The sequence below is a fragment of the Pelodiscus sinensis genome, chromosome 3 (genome assembly GCF_052426305.1).
Source record: "Pelodiscus sinensis isolate ZL-2025 chromosome 3, ASM5242630v1, whole genome shotgun sequence".
Classification (NCBI taxonomy): Eukaryota; Metazoa; Chordata; order Testudines; family Trionychidae; genus Pelodiscus; species Pelodiscus sinensis.
This window is the reverse complement of record NC_143054.1, coordinates 168,651,946-168,667,100: the sequence shown is the minus strand read 5'-3', so window position 1 is coordinate 168,667,100 and position 15,155 is coordinate 168,651,946. Positions and strand designations below refer to the sequence as shown.

Genomic DNA, 15,155 nt, shown 5'->3' with positions numbered 1-15,155 from the left:
GTTCCTTTCAACTGTATTCCTTTGGGCCAAATTTACATTTCTAAGGGTATCTGTTTAGCCATGTGACCTGTTGAACCTTGACATTTAACCATTCAAAATTATGCTCTACAGTAATAAAGAAAAAATGATATTTCTCTCTATACAAGAGAGGCCTTTCTAGTCTTTCAGTAATGCAGTAGATTCATGCTTGCAAACTGATATAGGAAGCTTTGGAACATCTATACATAATATGTTGGACCACTTGAAAGAAATGGGAGAAATTCAAAGATTTCAGCATTAATATTACTTGTTCTTATTCCAACAGAATAAATGTTTAGCAGCTTAAATCTTTTGCACATATAGAACTTTAGATTATCACAAAAATATGCACATCCATAAACAAAAATAGATATTAAAATAATTTTAAATGGTTAAATGTCAAGTTTCAACAGGTTACATAAGCTAAACAGATATATGGATATGCATATCCATACATTTTGTTTGTATAATGTGTTTGTACAGGAATTCATTGCTTTGATGAATTGCCCTTAGGATATTTAATGGAGTTGTAATCAGACATTGTGATTTTTGTTGAGATCATGGTTATGTATAGTGACTCCTGATTTGATTTGTCTGAAGGGTTTAGATTTATTATGAGTCATTTACAAATATTTAGTTCCACTTGATGAAAAATTCAGTTTTTCCTGAATCTGCTGACTGCACCCAACTCTCAAACATAAAAATGTCCTTTTCAAATGAAAATGGAGACACACAGGAGGAAGCGTGTGTGCAAGAGAGAGAGAGAGAATGGAATGGATTGAAACTGTTCAGTGAGTTAAGGATGAGCTTCAATCAGAAGAGCAGAGCAAGGATTAGGGATGTAAGCGAATAGTCAAGGCTAAGCTTATCTGGTAGTCAAGTCAAGTACTCGACTATTTGCCCCCCTCCCCCTCCGCTGCCTCTGTACGAGAGGCAGCAAGGGGCAGGAGAAACAGGAGCTGGTACTTGGGGGGAGCCAGCTTAAAAGCTAGTTCCCCCGCAGCACTGTCTCTGTGGTGCTGCCTGCCTCCTCCCCTGCTGCCTCTATAAGAGGCAGCAGAGAGGGGGAGGACTAGGGGAGGCTGCTATCCATGGCAACCTGAGACTGAACAGTCCTGAATCATGCCAGTCCAGAACCACTGTGCCTCTGCATTTTTAAATGTAGTAAAATGCAGAGCTGCAGTGATTCGGAGTTGGCGTGAGCCAGGATTGTTCAGTCGTGGCTCGCACTGGATCCAGGAGCTGTCCCCGATGCGGCTCTGTGGAGCAGCCCCTCTTATCAACTAATGTTTCTTTTGCGTGTGTCTCCAATTTGTAAGGATTGAAATGGCATATGTCTACCGAAAGTTTTGAAAAAGGTGTATTGTATATTGAAACACTTAATCAAGGTGTCACCTGGTTTCTAGTGACTAGTCCACGTAGAATAAGAGTCTGCTGCTATTGACAGCTAAGGGAGATGCTCTTTTAACACAAGCAGCAAGTGTATGTATTTTTGGTGCTTAAGATTCCTGGTTGTATCTCTGCAGATATTTTGAGCTGGTAGATGGGCACAGTATTTTATAAGCCTCTTGTAGGCACTCAAATTCTGACTTTTTGTGTGAATCCAGATTTGAAAACTGTATCATTCAATACAATAACCATTTTAAGCATAATTTATTCCTGAACTTCTAAGTTGGTTCTTTTTATGGTTCTTAATGTTTTGTTAAACTGGATTCTAAAGTTTTAAGTAAATGACATTATTATCTTGATCTGTACGATTTAATCTAATGGTACTTCTGTTTCATACCAGTGTAACTTAATTTATTTTAATCAAATTCAAACAATGTGAAAGTAAAACAACTCCTTAGTCAGTTGAGTCCTGCTTGCCTTGTTCTTAATAACATAAGTGAGTAAACACATTAAGTTAAAAATATACATAAATATTAAACATAATTCAAAACCTTGTTTGAATTATGTTTGCCCTATTTTCTCATACAATTTATACTGTGTTGGATCTAAGCAAAATTTGCTTGTTTTTAAAAATACATCAGTTTTGAGAATATAACCTTTTAAAACTTCTCATTATCCTCCACCTAGTGGATAAACTGTGTATTTATGGAATAGTTATGAAAGGTATAGCAAAAAGAATTGAGATAAAAACATGTATGGTCAATTTACTATGTGAGAGAGGCACTGAAGGATACTTTTGTTGTTTTCTAGATGTAACAATGGACTTTTAAATATCGAAGATGTTCTTACAAGTTTTGACAACACAGGAAATGTCTGTAAGTTATTAATTTATTCTATACATACAATGTTGTAAGGGTAGAATCTTGATTTTTGTTAATATAAAGCATTACAATATGACTGTTCTATACTAATCTGTCTTACCTGGAAACACTGATATTACTGTGATGGGAGGATACAAAACTTTACAATTGATAAATGTATATTTTCTGCCATTTTATAGATTAGAATTTGTAAAAACAGACAGGTCTGATCAATGCAAATTTCTGATTTTTGTTTTATCTTGACTACAAATTTTATTTTGGGGCTACAACAAGTGTTAGGACATATTACTGTCAACAGCTTACAATTTAGAATGAATGGAAGTCTCTTGTCTATGAGTTAGCCATAGAAGCAGATAATTTAAAGCATTTTTCTTTCAAGTTGTAAAGCCATTTGTACTCCATTTCTTTGAGGAAACACTTCATAATATCAGAGAGGGAAGCAATTGAGTAGACCTTGGTTTGACCTACTCTGAGTTTGGTGGAGTAACTAAGGGTTGGTGTTACAGTCTGTTTTGACAGTGTTAGATATTTGTATGAGGATTGATTTGCAAATATTGAATGAATAAAATAGTCTATTTTTTAAAACAATGGTATTGAGAAAATCTGTATTATGTTGGAAACAAAAATGCAAATGGGGAGAGAAGGGAGTAGAAATATTTCTATGTGTTTTGAAAGCATCACCATAGTAAAAATTGTCTGCATGTATTAGGTGCTTGATCCTTCACACTCACGTTCTATTTCAGGTTTGTTTGTTTGCTTTTTTTGATTGACAGGCTTACAAAATAAATTTGGGGGTCTCTAAAGATCATGAAGTCAAGAGAGAAGCTCATTTTTTATTCTGCTCCAAACTATAACATGAGACTATTTTTTCTCAAATATAGCTTTCACACCTCAAAACTCCTGTTTTTCTCCTTAACTTAAAGTTATATTTCAGTAAATGTTGACAACAGAAGAACAGAATAATATCAATATATTAAAGTGACCTTTTGACTTCGAAGGATAATAAATCTAAAGTATGGATAGCCGTTTGAGACTAACGTTCTGTGCCATCCAGTCTTGGCTTGGTAGCCGTCTTCTTTTTTGAACACTGCAGAATTTCTTATGCACAGGCCAAAAATACTTAGAAAATGTGTTTTTGAAGTAATGCCAGGTACGTGAACTAGTTCACAGGTTTTAAGAGAGAAATGAAATCTACAGGGAGCCCCCAAAAAAATATCAAGGCTACGGGAGAAAATCCAAATTTTGCAATAAAGGCTGATGTTAGGGGAAATGTGAGTCACCAAGTTGCTGGAAAACTAAGACAATTGAAAGGAATGGGATAATATGTGGATTTAGGCACATGCCTTGGAATTTTTGAGGGGCAAAAAATGGGGTGTCACAGGTTGAACCTCTCTAGTCTGGCACACTCTGGTCCGGCAACATCTGTGGTCTGGCATGATTTTAGTTAGCTGGATTTCTACTTATCATGGGTATAGCCGTTGTATAAAGTTTGTTCACAGCCACTAGTCCTGGCTTTCAGTGTTCTGGGCTGTTATTTAGCTCTAATTTACTTGTACATGTCTTCATGGAACCCAGCAAGCAGTGGAAGTGTTAGTAACGCTGCTAGACAATATTGACCTCCTATGGTTTGGCAAATTCTCTGATTTGGCACTGTCCATGTCCTAAGGGTGCTGGATTAGAGAAGTTCAACCTGTACTAAAAATTCTTGTTTAAAAGATAGATCACATTTTTAAAAAATTATCACAGATTCATAGATTATGATTACCTAGTTCTACCTTCTATTTATCACAGGCCCTTGGATTTCCTGAATTGCTTCATGTTCAAACTAGAGTGTATCTTTTAGAAAAACATCCAGTCTTGCTTTTAAAAGTTCCCAATGATGGAGAATCCACCACAGCCCTTAGTAAGGTGTTCAAATGGTCAGTTACTTGCACTGTTAAAAATTTGCACCTTAATTTATATCTGAATTTGACTAGTATTAACTTAGAGCTATTGGCTGGTGAATAAGAGACTTCTATTATCAAATTTCTGTTCCCCATGTGGATACTTGTAGACTGTGATCAAGCCAACCCATAAACTTCTCTTGGATAAGCTAAATACATTTCCTCCAGTTTTACACTTATAAGGTATATTTTCTAATCCTTTAATCATTCTTGTGGCTTTACTTTGAACTCTTTCCAGTTTATCAACATCCTTCTTGAATTGAGGATGCCGGAAACTGGACACAGAATTCCAGTAGCACTTGCACCAGTGCCAGATACAGAGGTATTATAACCTCTGTTGTCCTACTGTTTATACATCCAAGGATCTCATTAATCTTTTTGGCCACAGAATCACATTGGGAGTTCATATTCAGCTGATTATCCACCATGTCTGACAAATAGTTTTTCAGAGTTGCTGCTTCCAAGGATAGATTCCCACATTTTGTATATATGTCCTTCAGTCTGTTTGTGGATTTGTAACTTCACATTTGTCTGTATTAAAATACCTGTTGTTGCTTATAACTAGCTTACCAAAGCAATCCACATCACTCTGTATCAGTGATTGGCCTCTGCATTATTTATCATTTCCCTCAATCTCCGTGTAATCTGTAAACTTTATCAGTGATGATTTTGTTTTCTTTCAGATTACTGAGAAAAATATTAGTGTTCTCATTATCAATCAAACTTGTAATTTTATTTTAAAAAGCTAGTTTGGTAAGATCTATTTTCCATAATCCATTTTAGTTGGCATTTGCTTATATTCTCCTCCTTTAATTCTTTATTAATAAAGTCCTCTAACAGCAGTTTCATTATTTTGCTTGAGATCAATGTCAGGCTGAAAGGCATTTAGATAATTAGCTCATCCCATTTATCCTTGTAAAATATCCTTATTCTGTGGGCAGTTAGTCCTCCTGCATTGTCTTTTTTAACATTATTTTACAGTAAAATCGACAACTGTGGCTTTTGTACAGCAGTTTTAAAATTATGTTTCGGGGAAACAGAGCATTTGCGTAAACATTTTGAAGTTAGATTATTATTTTTGCGATGTCTTCTATTTTGATTTTTCTAGTGTTAGGTTTGACCTTCTTTTTCCCTATAAACCAGTGTCTGTTTTAAAAGAACTCCCCTGTTCAAAGAACAGTTTTCCCCTAAGTGACAGTCAAGGCATTAAATTACTTCTGTTAAGCAACTGTAATGAAACTGGTCAGTGACAGTGTGACCATAGGCATCCTGTATTTATATCCTACACACTATTGTAATTATATTTGTTCAAAATATGCCCTGTGAGGTGCTATTAGTTTTTTAAATAACACACTGCTTATTAATATAATTGTAAAATGTGTGTTAATGTTATATGTGAAATTATGGATACCTTCTCTGTGATGTTAATTCCAGACAGCCAGGCGTAGGTAAATATGATAAACAGATCTGTCTTAGACAAAGGAATGTGGGTTTACTTCAATTTACATATTAGCAGTAAACCTAGCTATTGAGCTCAACCAGCAGGCATATTATGATCCTGGACTGGAAGAAACAGAATATTAACATGGCTCCTGCACCCTGCCGAGGCACAGGAGGTTCGATCTCCAGGAGGCCTTCCTGCATTCTAAGACAAAAACAATCCCTCCTGGGATATGAGGAGCAGAGGAAAAACTCCATCTTTATCCTTTCCCTTAGAAACAAGGGAGCCAAGTAGTTTGATCTCTGTGATGGATCCTGAGTAGGATGGTCAGTAAAAGCTGAAAACGAGAGTGTTTTTCTTACCCTCAATCTAGCAAGGTACAGTTTTTGTCCAAGATTAAGTTCTAGTCTTTTATATGCATGTTTTCATTTTATTTGTTTGAACCCATATCTATTTTTATTCCTTCAATTTGGTGTCACTTAACCTACATTGTTTATTAATAAGACTGTTTTATTTACTCTAAATCAATTCAGTGTTGTGTTTGAGGTGAACGGTGTGTTTACTCTAGGTAAATTAATAAACTGTAAAATCCTGCCATGAGGGCAGGGGACTGGATTCGATGACCTCTTGAGGTCCTTTCCAGTTCTAGTGTTCTATGATTCTACTGACATGATTAAAAAGGCACAGAGGTAACATTGTGGCTCAGAGCTCCAGCTGCCTCCAGCAGTGTGTACTGACAGATACAGCAATGGTGCCATATGTAGTAATACACTCTCCAGCTTAACAGGGTTCCCAGGTGTGGACTCCAGTGTTTCATTAGAGGCACACTATACACACACATAAGTTCACGGGAGGTGCTGCATTTTGTGTACATATATACCTTGCTGTAGGGGTTTTGTCTACATTACTAGATAAAAATATAAAGCATTTAAATTTTAATTTTGCTAACCATATATCTCTGTTATATATAGAACCAGTGCTTTAGTTACCATAGAATGTTTATACATTTAATATATGCTTTTATTAAATACTGGTGTTTAGTGTTTTATAAAAATATCATAAGTATATGTGCTTGCTCCTCACATGTTATCTCAACCATAATATTTTGGTATCAAATAAGTCTGATTTTCATATCTTATTTCTTAGTTTTTTCCAGTAAAATTCCCAGCTTCCTTTATTAACACAAACTCCTTTAAAAGACCTTTTCTTGTTAGTGTTTTATTTGGTTGTTTAGTACCTGTACTTCACTATTTTTGCCTATAGTTCTTTAAATAATCCAGTGACATCACTGGACATCACTAAGAGCATGTCTACACTGGGGAGTTAATTAAAAAAAAAACTCTCTTTATTTCAAAATAACTAGGTGAGCATCCATACTACCGAGCCTGTTGTTTCGAAATAATGGGCTTGTTATTTCAAAATAACAACTCCTGCTTGTGAAGAAGAATAAGCTTATTTCAAAATAGTTATTTTGGGAGTTATTTTGAAATAATTTATTTTGAAATAACCTGGTAGTGTAGACATAGCCTAAGACTAGAATGTCAGAACAGATGGAAGTACATATTATCTGTTGTTACAACTCCCTGTAAACATTAACTCATTATAAGATGGGCCACTAGCTGGCAGTATTATATAAAATATGAGTAAACTGGTGTTAAAGAATACATGTGATTGCTTCTAAAAGTATTACCTGATACAGGTAAGATTCTGAAAAACAGAATTAAAAATAACTTTTTAGCAGACGGGAAGCAGGGCTGGCAGGGGGAGGAGGGTCGGAGAGAGCGGAGCTCCCCAGAGGAGAACCGGCCGGCAGGAAGCAGGGCTGGTCAGGGGGAGTGGGGCTGGTTGGGGGGTAGAGAGAGGGGAGAGAATAGGCTGGCGGGGAGCAGGACTGACCCGGGCACATGCAGATCCCAGGGCGCTGCTTGTCCCGCGCACGGTGCCGGTGAAGCACGAGCGAGTCCAGCTACCGCTCCACAACATGCTTCAACAGCGCTCAGGAGCACGGACAGGGCCTCTCCTCCTCCCCAAGGCGTCACTCCTACGTCAGATGCAACCAGAGGCTCCCAACGCCAATCACGCCCCGACTCCTAGCCACTCCACTCACCCCTGCCAGGCTTCCATCGGGCACCCAGCTGGAAAACCAGAAAATACCAGGCGTTGCCCATGTCCGGTATCTTCTGAATTTTTTTACTGGACAGAGGGCCCAAAACCGGACTGTCCGGTTGAATACCGGACACCTGGCATCCCTACACTTATCTTCCTCTGTCAGAGCATAGGCAGGAGAAGGGCTGTTAATAGTTAGGAGTAGTCTGAGATAGAGGACATAGGACTACAATGCAGCTTCTGTTAAGTAGGTGATACATCCCCAGGTTTTATTAATTTTATTGTAACTGCTGCTTTAAAGGAAGCTTTGTGAGTTGTGGCCAACAGGTGATGCCCTAATAGAGTGGTCTAGTGCTGCTCTACTCATAGCACGGAGTGGTATCCGCAGGCTTTGGATAGTAGACACCGTGCTCATTCCATAAAGAGACCAGCCTCAATATCAGAATAATTTGGGGGTGAAAAATTTGCAAGGAGAATATTTGGAGTCTTTTCTTTGTTTGGCCTCCTCCAATAGAAGCAGGCAACCTGGTCCCATAATTTTTACATGACTATATCCTAAAGTAGACATCCCTAGATTTTATGTATGTATGTATGACTGTATAAGTAAACCTAATCAACTGAAGGAACTAAAATATTAAATTATCAACAATTCTAGATCTCCCACATTGCTTGCTACAAACCTAAACAAACTGCAGTGTGTGGGAAGCTGTGAAACAAAATTATTAAACACTGTCACATTTAGTCGGCATTGCTCAGGTCCTTAAAGAGGGTTCATGGCAGGGGACTGGGAGTATGGGGGGGTGAAGGAGTCAGGGTTAGTGAGTGATGATGGGCTCTGGGAAGGGAACTATGTGTGTCTGTCTAGAGGCAAGAGCTGGGGAGCCAAAGCCCCCATCCCCGAGCTTTGTACCAGGGGTATTTGCTCTTTCTCTTCCTTATCCCTGTCAGGGACCAAGACCAAAGTGCACAGCTTATCTGCCCTCTTTGCTCCCCAGAAGGTAAGGAATACAGCAGATTGTGCACTTTCCCCTCTCTTCCTGATAAAGGGGAATGGTCTCTCATGTATCTTGGAGGGGCTTCAGGGTCCCCTCAAGGGCATTTTGTGGGGTGGAGACTCTGGGCTAGTGCAGTTCTGAATGGAGGGAGGGGTGTCTCCAGCCAGTCCTTTCCACCTGTCTGGTGATTGTCTCTTCTGTATGTTAAAAATCTCAGAGGGACCGCAGTGTTAGTCTGTAACTTTTAAAAAAAAAAAAGTCTAGTCCTGTAGCACCTTGGGGTACGTCTACACTGCACACTTATTTCAAAATAAGCTATTCTGGAATCGTTATTCTAAAATAGCTTCTTTTGAAATAGCATGTCTACACTGCAGGGAAGCTTTAAAATTAGTCAGAGGCATGTTTCCCTAATCTAGACATGCTATCTCGATTTAGAGCCCCAGGAGGCACTGGGGAGGAATAAATAACTTAGAATGGTCCTGGTAAGGGGCTGTTTCGAAATAGCAGAAGTGAAGCATCAACACATGCCCTATTTTGAAATAGTTTTTCTGAATAGGCATTATTCTCCATAGAATGAGGTTTACAGATTTTGGAATAAGCCGTCCATTATTTCAAATTTATTTAGAAATAACAGAATGGCAGTGTAGATGCTTGCATTATTTTGAAATAACACTAGTTATCCCGAAATAATGGTGCAGGGTAGATGCACACTTAGAATAACAGAATCATAGAATACTAGGACTGGAAGGGACCTCGAGAGGTCTTTGAGTCCAGTCCCTTGCTTTCATGGCAGGACCAAATACTGTCTAGACCATCCCTGATAGACAGTTATCTAATCTACTCTTAAATATCTCCACAGATGGAGATTCCACAACCTCCCTGGGCAATTTATTCCAGTTTTTGACTACCCTGACAGTTAGGAACTTTTTCCTAATGTCCAACCTAAACCTCCCTTGCTGCAGTTTAAGCCCATTGCTTCTTGTTCTATCCCCAAAGCCAAGATGAACAAGTTTTCTCCCTCCTCCTTATGACATCCTTTTAGATATCTGAAAACTGCTATCATGTCCCCCCTCAATCTTCTCTTTTCTAAACTAAACAAATCCAGTTCCTTCAGCCTTCCCTCATAGGTCATGTTCTCTAGACCCTTAATCATTCTTGTTGCTCTTCTCTGGACCCTCTCCAATTTCTCCACATCTCTCTTGAAATGCGGTGTCCAGAACTGAACACAGTACTCCAATTGAGGCCTAACCAGCGCAGAGTAGAGCAGAAGAATGACTTCTCGTGTCTTGCTCACAACACACCTGTTAATGCATCCCAGAATCATGTTTGCTTTTTTTGCAACAGCATCACACTGCTGACTCATATTCAGCTTGTGGTCCACTATGACCCCTAGATCCCTTTCTGCTGTACTCCTTCCCAGACAGTCGCTTCCCATTCTGTATGTGTGAAACTGATTGTTCCTTCCTAAGTGGAGCACTTTGCATTTGTCCTTATTAAACTTCATCCTATTTACCTCAGACCATTTTTCCAATTTGTCCAGGTCATTTTGAATTATGGCCCTATCCTCCAGAGCAGTTGCAACCCCTGCCAGCTTGGTATCATCTGCAAACTTAACAAGCGTACTTTCTATGCCAATATCTAAATCGTTGATGAAGATATTGAACAGAGCCGGTCCCAAAACAGACCCCTGAGGAACTCCACTTGTTATGCCTTTCCAGCAGGATTGTGAACCATTAATAATTACTCTCTGAGTACAGTTGTCCAGCCAGTTATGCACCCACCTTATAGTATCCCCATCTAAGTTGTATTTACCTAGTTTATTGATAAGAATATCATGTGAGACCATATCAAACGCCTTACGAAAGTCCAAGTATACCACATCCACCGCTTCTCCCTTATCCACAAGACTCATTATCCTATTAAAGAAAGCTATCCGATTGGTTTGACATGATTTGTTCTTTACAAATCCATGCTGGCTGTTCCCTATCACCTTGCCACTTTCCAAGTGTTTACAGATGATTTCCTTAATTACTTGCTCCATTATCTTCCCTAGCACACAAGTTAAACTAACTGTTCTGTAGTTTCCTGGGTTGTTCTTATTTCCCTTTTTATGAATGGGCTCTATATTTGCCCTTTTCCAGTCCTATGGAATCTCTCCTGTCTCCCATGATTTTCCAAATATGATAGCTAGAGGCTCCGATACCTCCTCTATCAGCTCCTTGAGTATTCTAGGATGCATTTCATCAGGCCCTGGTGACTTGCAGGCATCTAACTTTTCTAGGTGATTTTTAACTTGTTCTTTTTAAATTTTACCTTCTATACCTACCCCCTTCCCACTAGCATTCACTATGTTAGGCATTTCTACAGACTTCTCGGTAAAGACCGAAAGAAAGAAGTCATTGAGCATCTCTGCCATTTCCAAGTTTCCTGTTACTGCTTCTCCCTCCTCACTGACCAGTGGGCCTAACCTCTCCTTGGTCTTCCTCTTACTTCTAATGCATTTATAAAAAGTCTTCTTGTTTCCCTTTATTCCCGTAGCTACTTTGAGCTCATTCTGTGCCTTTTCCTTTCTAATATTGCACCTGCATTCCTGTGTTTGCCTATATTCATCCTTTGAAATTTGTCCTACTTTCCACTTTTTATATGACTCCTTTTTTTATTTTTAGATCATGCAAGATCTCGTGGTTAAGCCAAGGTGGTCTTTTGCCATATTTTCTATCTTTCCAATGCAGCAGAATAGCTTGCTTTTGGGCCCTTAACAATGTCCCTTTGAAAAACTGCCAACTCTCCTCAGTTGTTTTTCCCCTCAGTCTCGATTCCCATGGGACCTTACCTATCGTCTCTCTGAGCTTACCAAAATCCGCTTTCCTGAAATCCATTCTCTATTTTGCTGTTCTCCCTTCTACTCTTCCTTAGAATTGTGAACTCTGTGATTTCATGATCACTTTCACCCAAGCTGCCTTCCACTTTCAAATTCTCAACCAGTTCCTCCCTATTTGTAAGGATCAAATCTAGAACAGCTTCCCCCCGGTAGCTTTTTCAACCTTCTGAAATAAAAAGTTGTCTCCAATGCAGTCCAAGAACTTATTGGATAGTCTGAGCTTCTGCTGTGTTATTTTCCCAACATATATCTGGATAGTTGAAGTCCCCCATCAGCACCAAATCTTGGGCTTTGGATGATTTTGTTAGTTGTTTTAAAAAAAATCCTTATCTACTTCTACCACCTGGGTAGGTGGCCTGTAGTAGACTCCTAGTATGACATCACCTTTGTTTTTGATGCCTTTTAGCCTAACCCAGAGACTCTCAACACTTCTGTCTCCTATGTCCATCTCCACCTCACTCCAAGTATATTCATTTTAAATGTATAAGGCAACACCTCCTCTCTTTTTTCCCTGTCTATCGTTCCTGAGCAAGCTGTACCTTTCTATACAAACATTCCAATCATGTGTATTATCCCACCAAGTTTCTGTGATGCCAACAATGTCATAATTGTACTTATTTATTAGCACTTCCAGTCTTCGTGCTTATTTCCCATACTCCTCGCATTTGTATATAGGCATCTAAGATCCTGATTTGGCCTTGGCTCCCAGTTTTGCCCTGACCCTCCTTTCTCTCTGCCATTGTAGCCCACGCTCCCTCCCATTTCTGACCCATCTCCCAGGTCTCCGTGTTCTCCACTTACCTGTGGGCTTTGCTCACCTGTCCCCGTCGAACCTAATTTAAAGCCCTCTTCACTAGGTTAGCCATTCTGTGTCCAAACAGGGTCTTCCCCCTCCTCGAAAGGTGAACACCATCCCTGCTTAGCAGTCTTTCTTGGGATTGCATCCCATGTTCGAGGAAGCCAAAGCCCTCCTGGTGACACCATCTTCGCAGCTTGCCATTCACCTCCAGGATGCACCTGTCTCTGCGTGGGCCCCTACCTTCGACAGGAAGGATAGAACAAAATACCACCTGCACTCCAAACTCCTTCACCCGTACCCCCAGAGCCCTGTAGTCACTCTTGATCCGCTTAGTCTCACACCTTGCAGTATCATTAGTGCCCACATGGATGAGTAGCATGGGGTAGTAATCAGAGGGCCGGATAATCCTCTCAATAGAGCTATTGTGAGAGGAAAAAACGGTGTTATTTTGAGGCAAAAACTTAAACCTCATTTTTTGAGTAAGGGTTATTGCGAGAGAAGGGTTTTTCCTCGAAATAACCCCGTTTTTTCTCTCGCAATAGCGCTATTTTGCAATAGCGCCAGTCCGCGATTATGTAAATGAAGTGCAGGATATTTAAATCCTCGCTTCATTTGCAATTTCGGATGCCTACATTTGCATTCCTCCCTCGAAGGAGCACATTCTTACATTGCTTTAAATAAACTAAGAGGAAGCTGTTTACTGAATTTGGTGGTCCTAGCTCTTACTGTTTAGGAGGAGTTCTTGAACAGACGGACAAACTCTCAAATATATAGCGGATTGTGGAGTTTTCAGGTCATATCCACTCGACACCACTGTAAGCTTTTGACCAAAACAGCATACTCTGGAGTGTAATGATGTGAAGATGCACATCTACTACAGGAATGACTTTGCTAAGAAAAAGTATTTTTTCTCTCTTGCAAACTTTAGCTAAGACAGTTTATTTGTGCAAGCATTCTTCTGATTTGAAATCACTATAAGTTCATGTTTGTGTTTTCTAGTTAATTGACTATATGATTCCATTTGAGTGTAAAATAACATGTTTGTGGAACTGAAAAATCAGCAGAGGGTGCTGCAGTTACAGAACTACCCATGCATATACTCCAAAGTAGCTGCTGCAGTAAGTAGGGACAGTTACTGTGAAGACAAACGTTAAGTATTTAGTAGATAAGTTGTAGGTTTTTTTAAAGTTCTAGTGACTCAAATTGTATTTTAACTGTGCTGTAAAACTTACTAAAATTAAACAATACCATATTGTTGTGTTTGTGGATCTATAAACATTCTGTCTGAGGCACATCTATTAGTGGACTCTTAACAATTATGGGTTACTTTCTGATTTTCATGACACACTGCCATTTTTATTTATATATATTTTATTTATATATAAATAAAAATTAGCGTTAACCAATTGTAGTTTGCACAAAAGTATAGTGTACAATTACACTGATATGGTAATATGTAAGACTTAATAGAGAGATTTCTTTGTCGTCTTGCTTCTCTGTGAAAAGGAGAAAATAATACAATACCAAATTATTTCTCAAAGTTTAATTTAAAAGGAATTGGAACGATCTGGTTTTTCTAGTTATTGTTTCATAAGGTACCATCTTGTAACTTGTTCATTACAGGAGTATGCACGTTCAAAGCTCTCAGTCCCATAGCAATTGTACAGTTACATGTAGTAATGCACTCAGATTAACTATTCCCTTACCTTCATTTAAGGTAAAAATTTTACATGGTTATTTGTAAAGTCCAAAGATCAATGTATTTTCTTGATACAGATTTTTAAAAATCTGTAAGATGTCATAGGCTTAAATCCCAACATAGATTTCTGAAAGCATGAGTAGGTATTATTTTTGTTACTGAACTCATTTTTACATTCTGTTCATCATAAACAGTAGCGAAGACCCTCACTATGTATTGAATTGTTTTTACTGTAGTGAATTTGATTGAAGTGGTAGAACGCAAAATGTCATCTGTTAGAACATGGATATTGTTTTTACAAGTCTGATTTCCTCTCCTTTCAAAATGAACTATTTGAATTTTGGAAAACAAGCATGAGCTATGTTAACCTTTCTTTCTTTACTACCTACATATCTGTAATGAATGTTTTCAAGATGTTATACAAAACAATATTTGATTTTTTTTTAGTTAAGCTGAACTCCCTTTTGTACTAAATTGAGAAATAATTTCATGTATGTATTTTGTTTTCCATAATTTTTAATGTATTTTTCAAATAATATTCATTTTGTAAATTTTTTTTCCATTCTATATCAATTACTATTAACAATTTCCCTACCCCAAGTTTTTGCTGTTTTTAGAAATATGCTGTTTTGGAAGAACTCATGATGGCTGAATTAAGAAAAGAATCACATTTTCTTATACTCCCCTTTTCTCCTTCAAAGAACTGGAATGGAGGCTGTTTTCTTTCCCAGTTATGGAATGTGAGGCTCTCTTCAGAGGCCTACTAGTTTCTTCATAGGTCTCGCTGGGTAGCTCAAAGATATATGAGCTCCATTATTGAGAGATTGTGGCAGCTACTGATTAATCACGCATGAAAGGAGATGCCATCAAGCTATCTAGGGAAAAGGGTAGGATGACATCTTTTATCCACAGAAGAGGTAGATGCTGCTCCTGCATTTCATGTAACATGTCATTCAGTTAGCTGCCACAAGGGAGTGAGCCACATTCTGCAAATATTGAAGCA

At 38.5% G+C, this 15,155-nt stretch overlaps 1 protein-coding gene across 2 annotated transcripts in view; it reads left to right on the top strand.

The window, feature by feature from the left end:
• Positions 1-15,155, top strand: part of CAMKMT (calmodulin-lysine N-methyltransferase) — a 361,289-nt gene that overhangs the window by 17,407 nt on the left and 328,727 nt on the right. For both annotated transcript variants that reach the window (XM_006125469.5, XM_006125470.5), the window contains exon 3: positions 2,218-2,282. In XM_006125469.5, the coding sequence (XP_006125531.3) occupies positions 2,218-2,282 (65 nt within the window). The remainder of the gene's footprint in view (positions 1-2,217; positions 2,283-15,155) is intronic.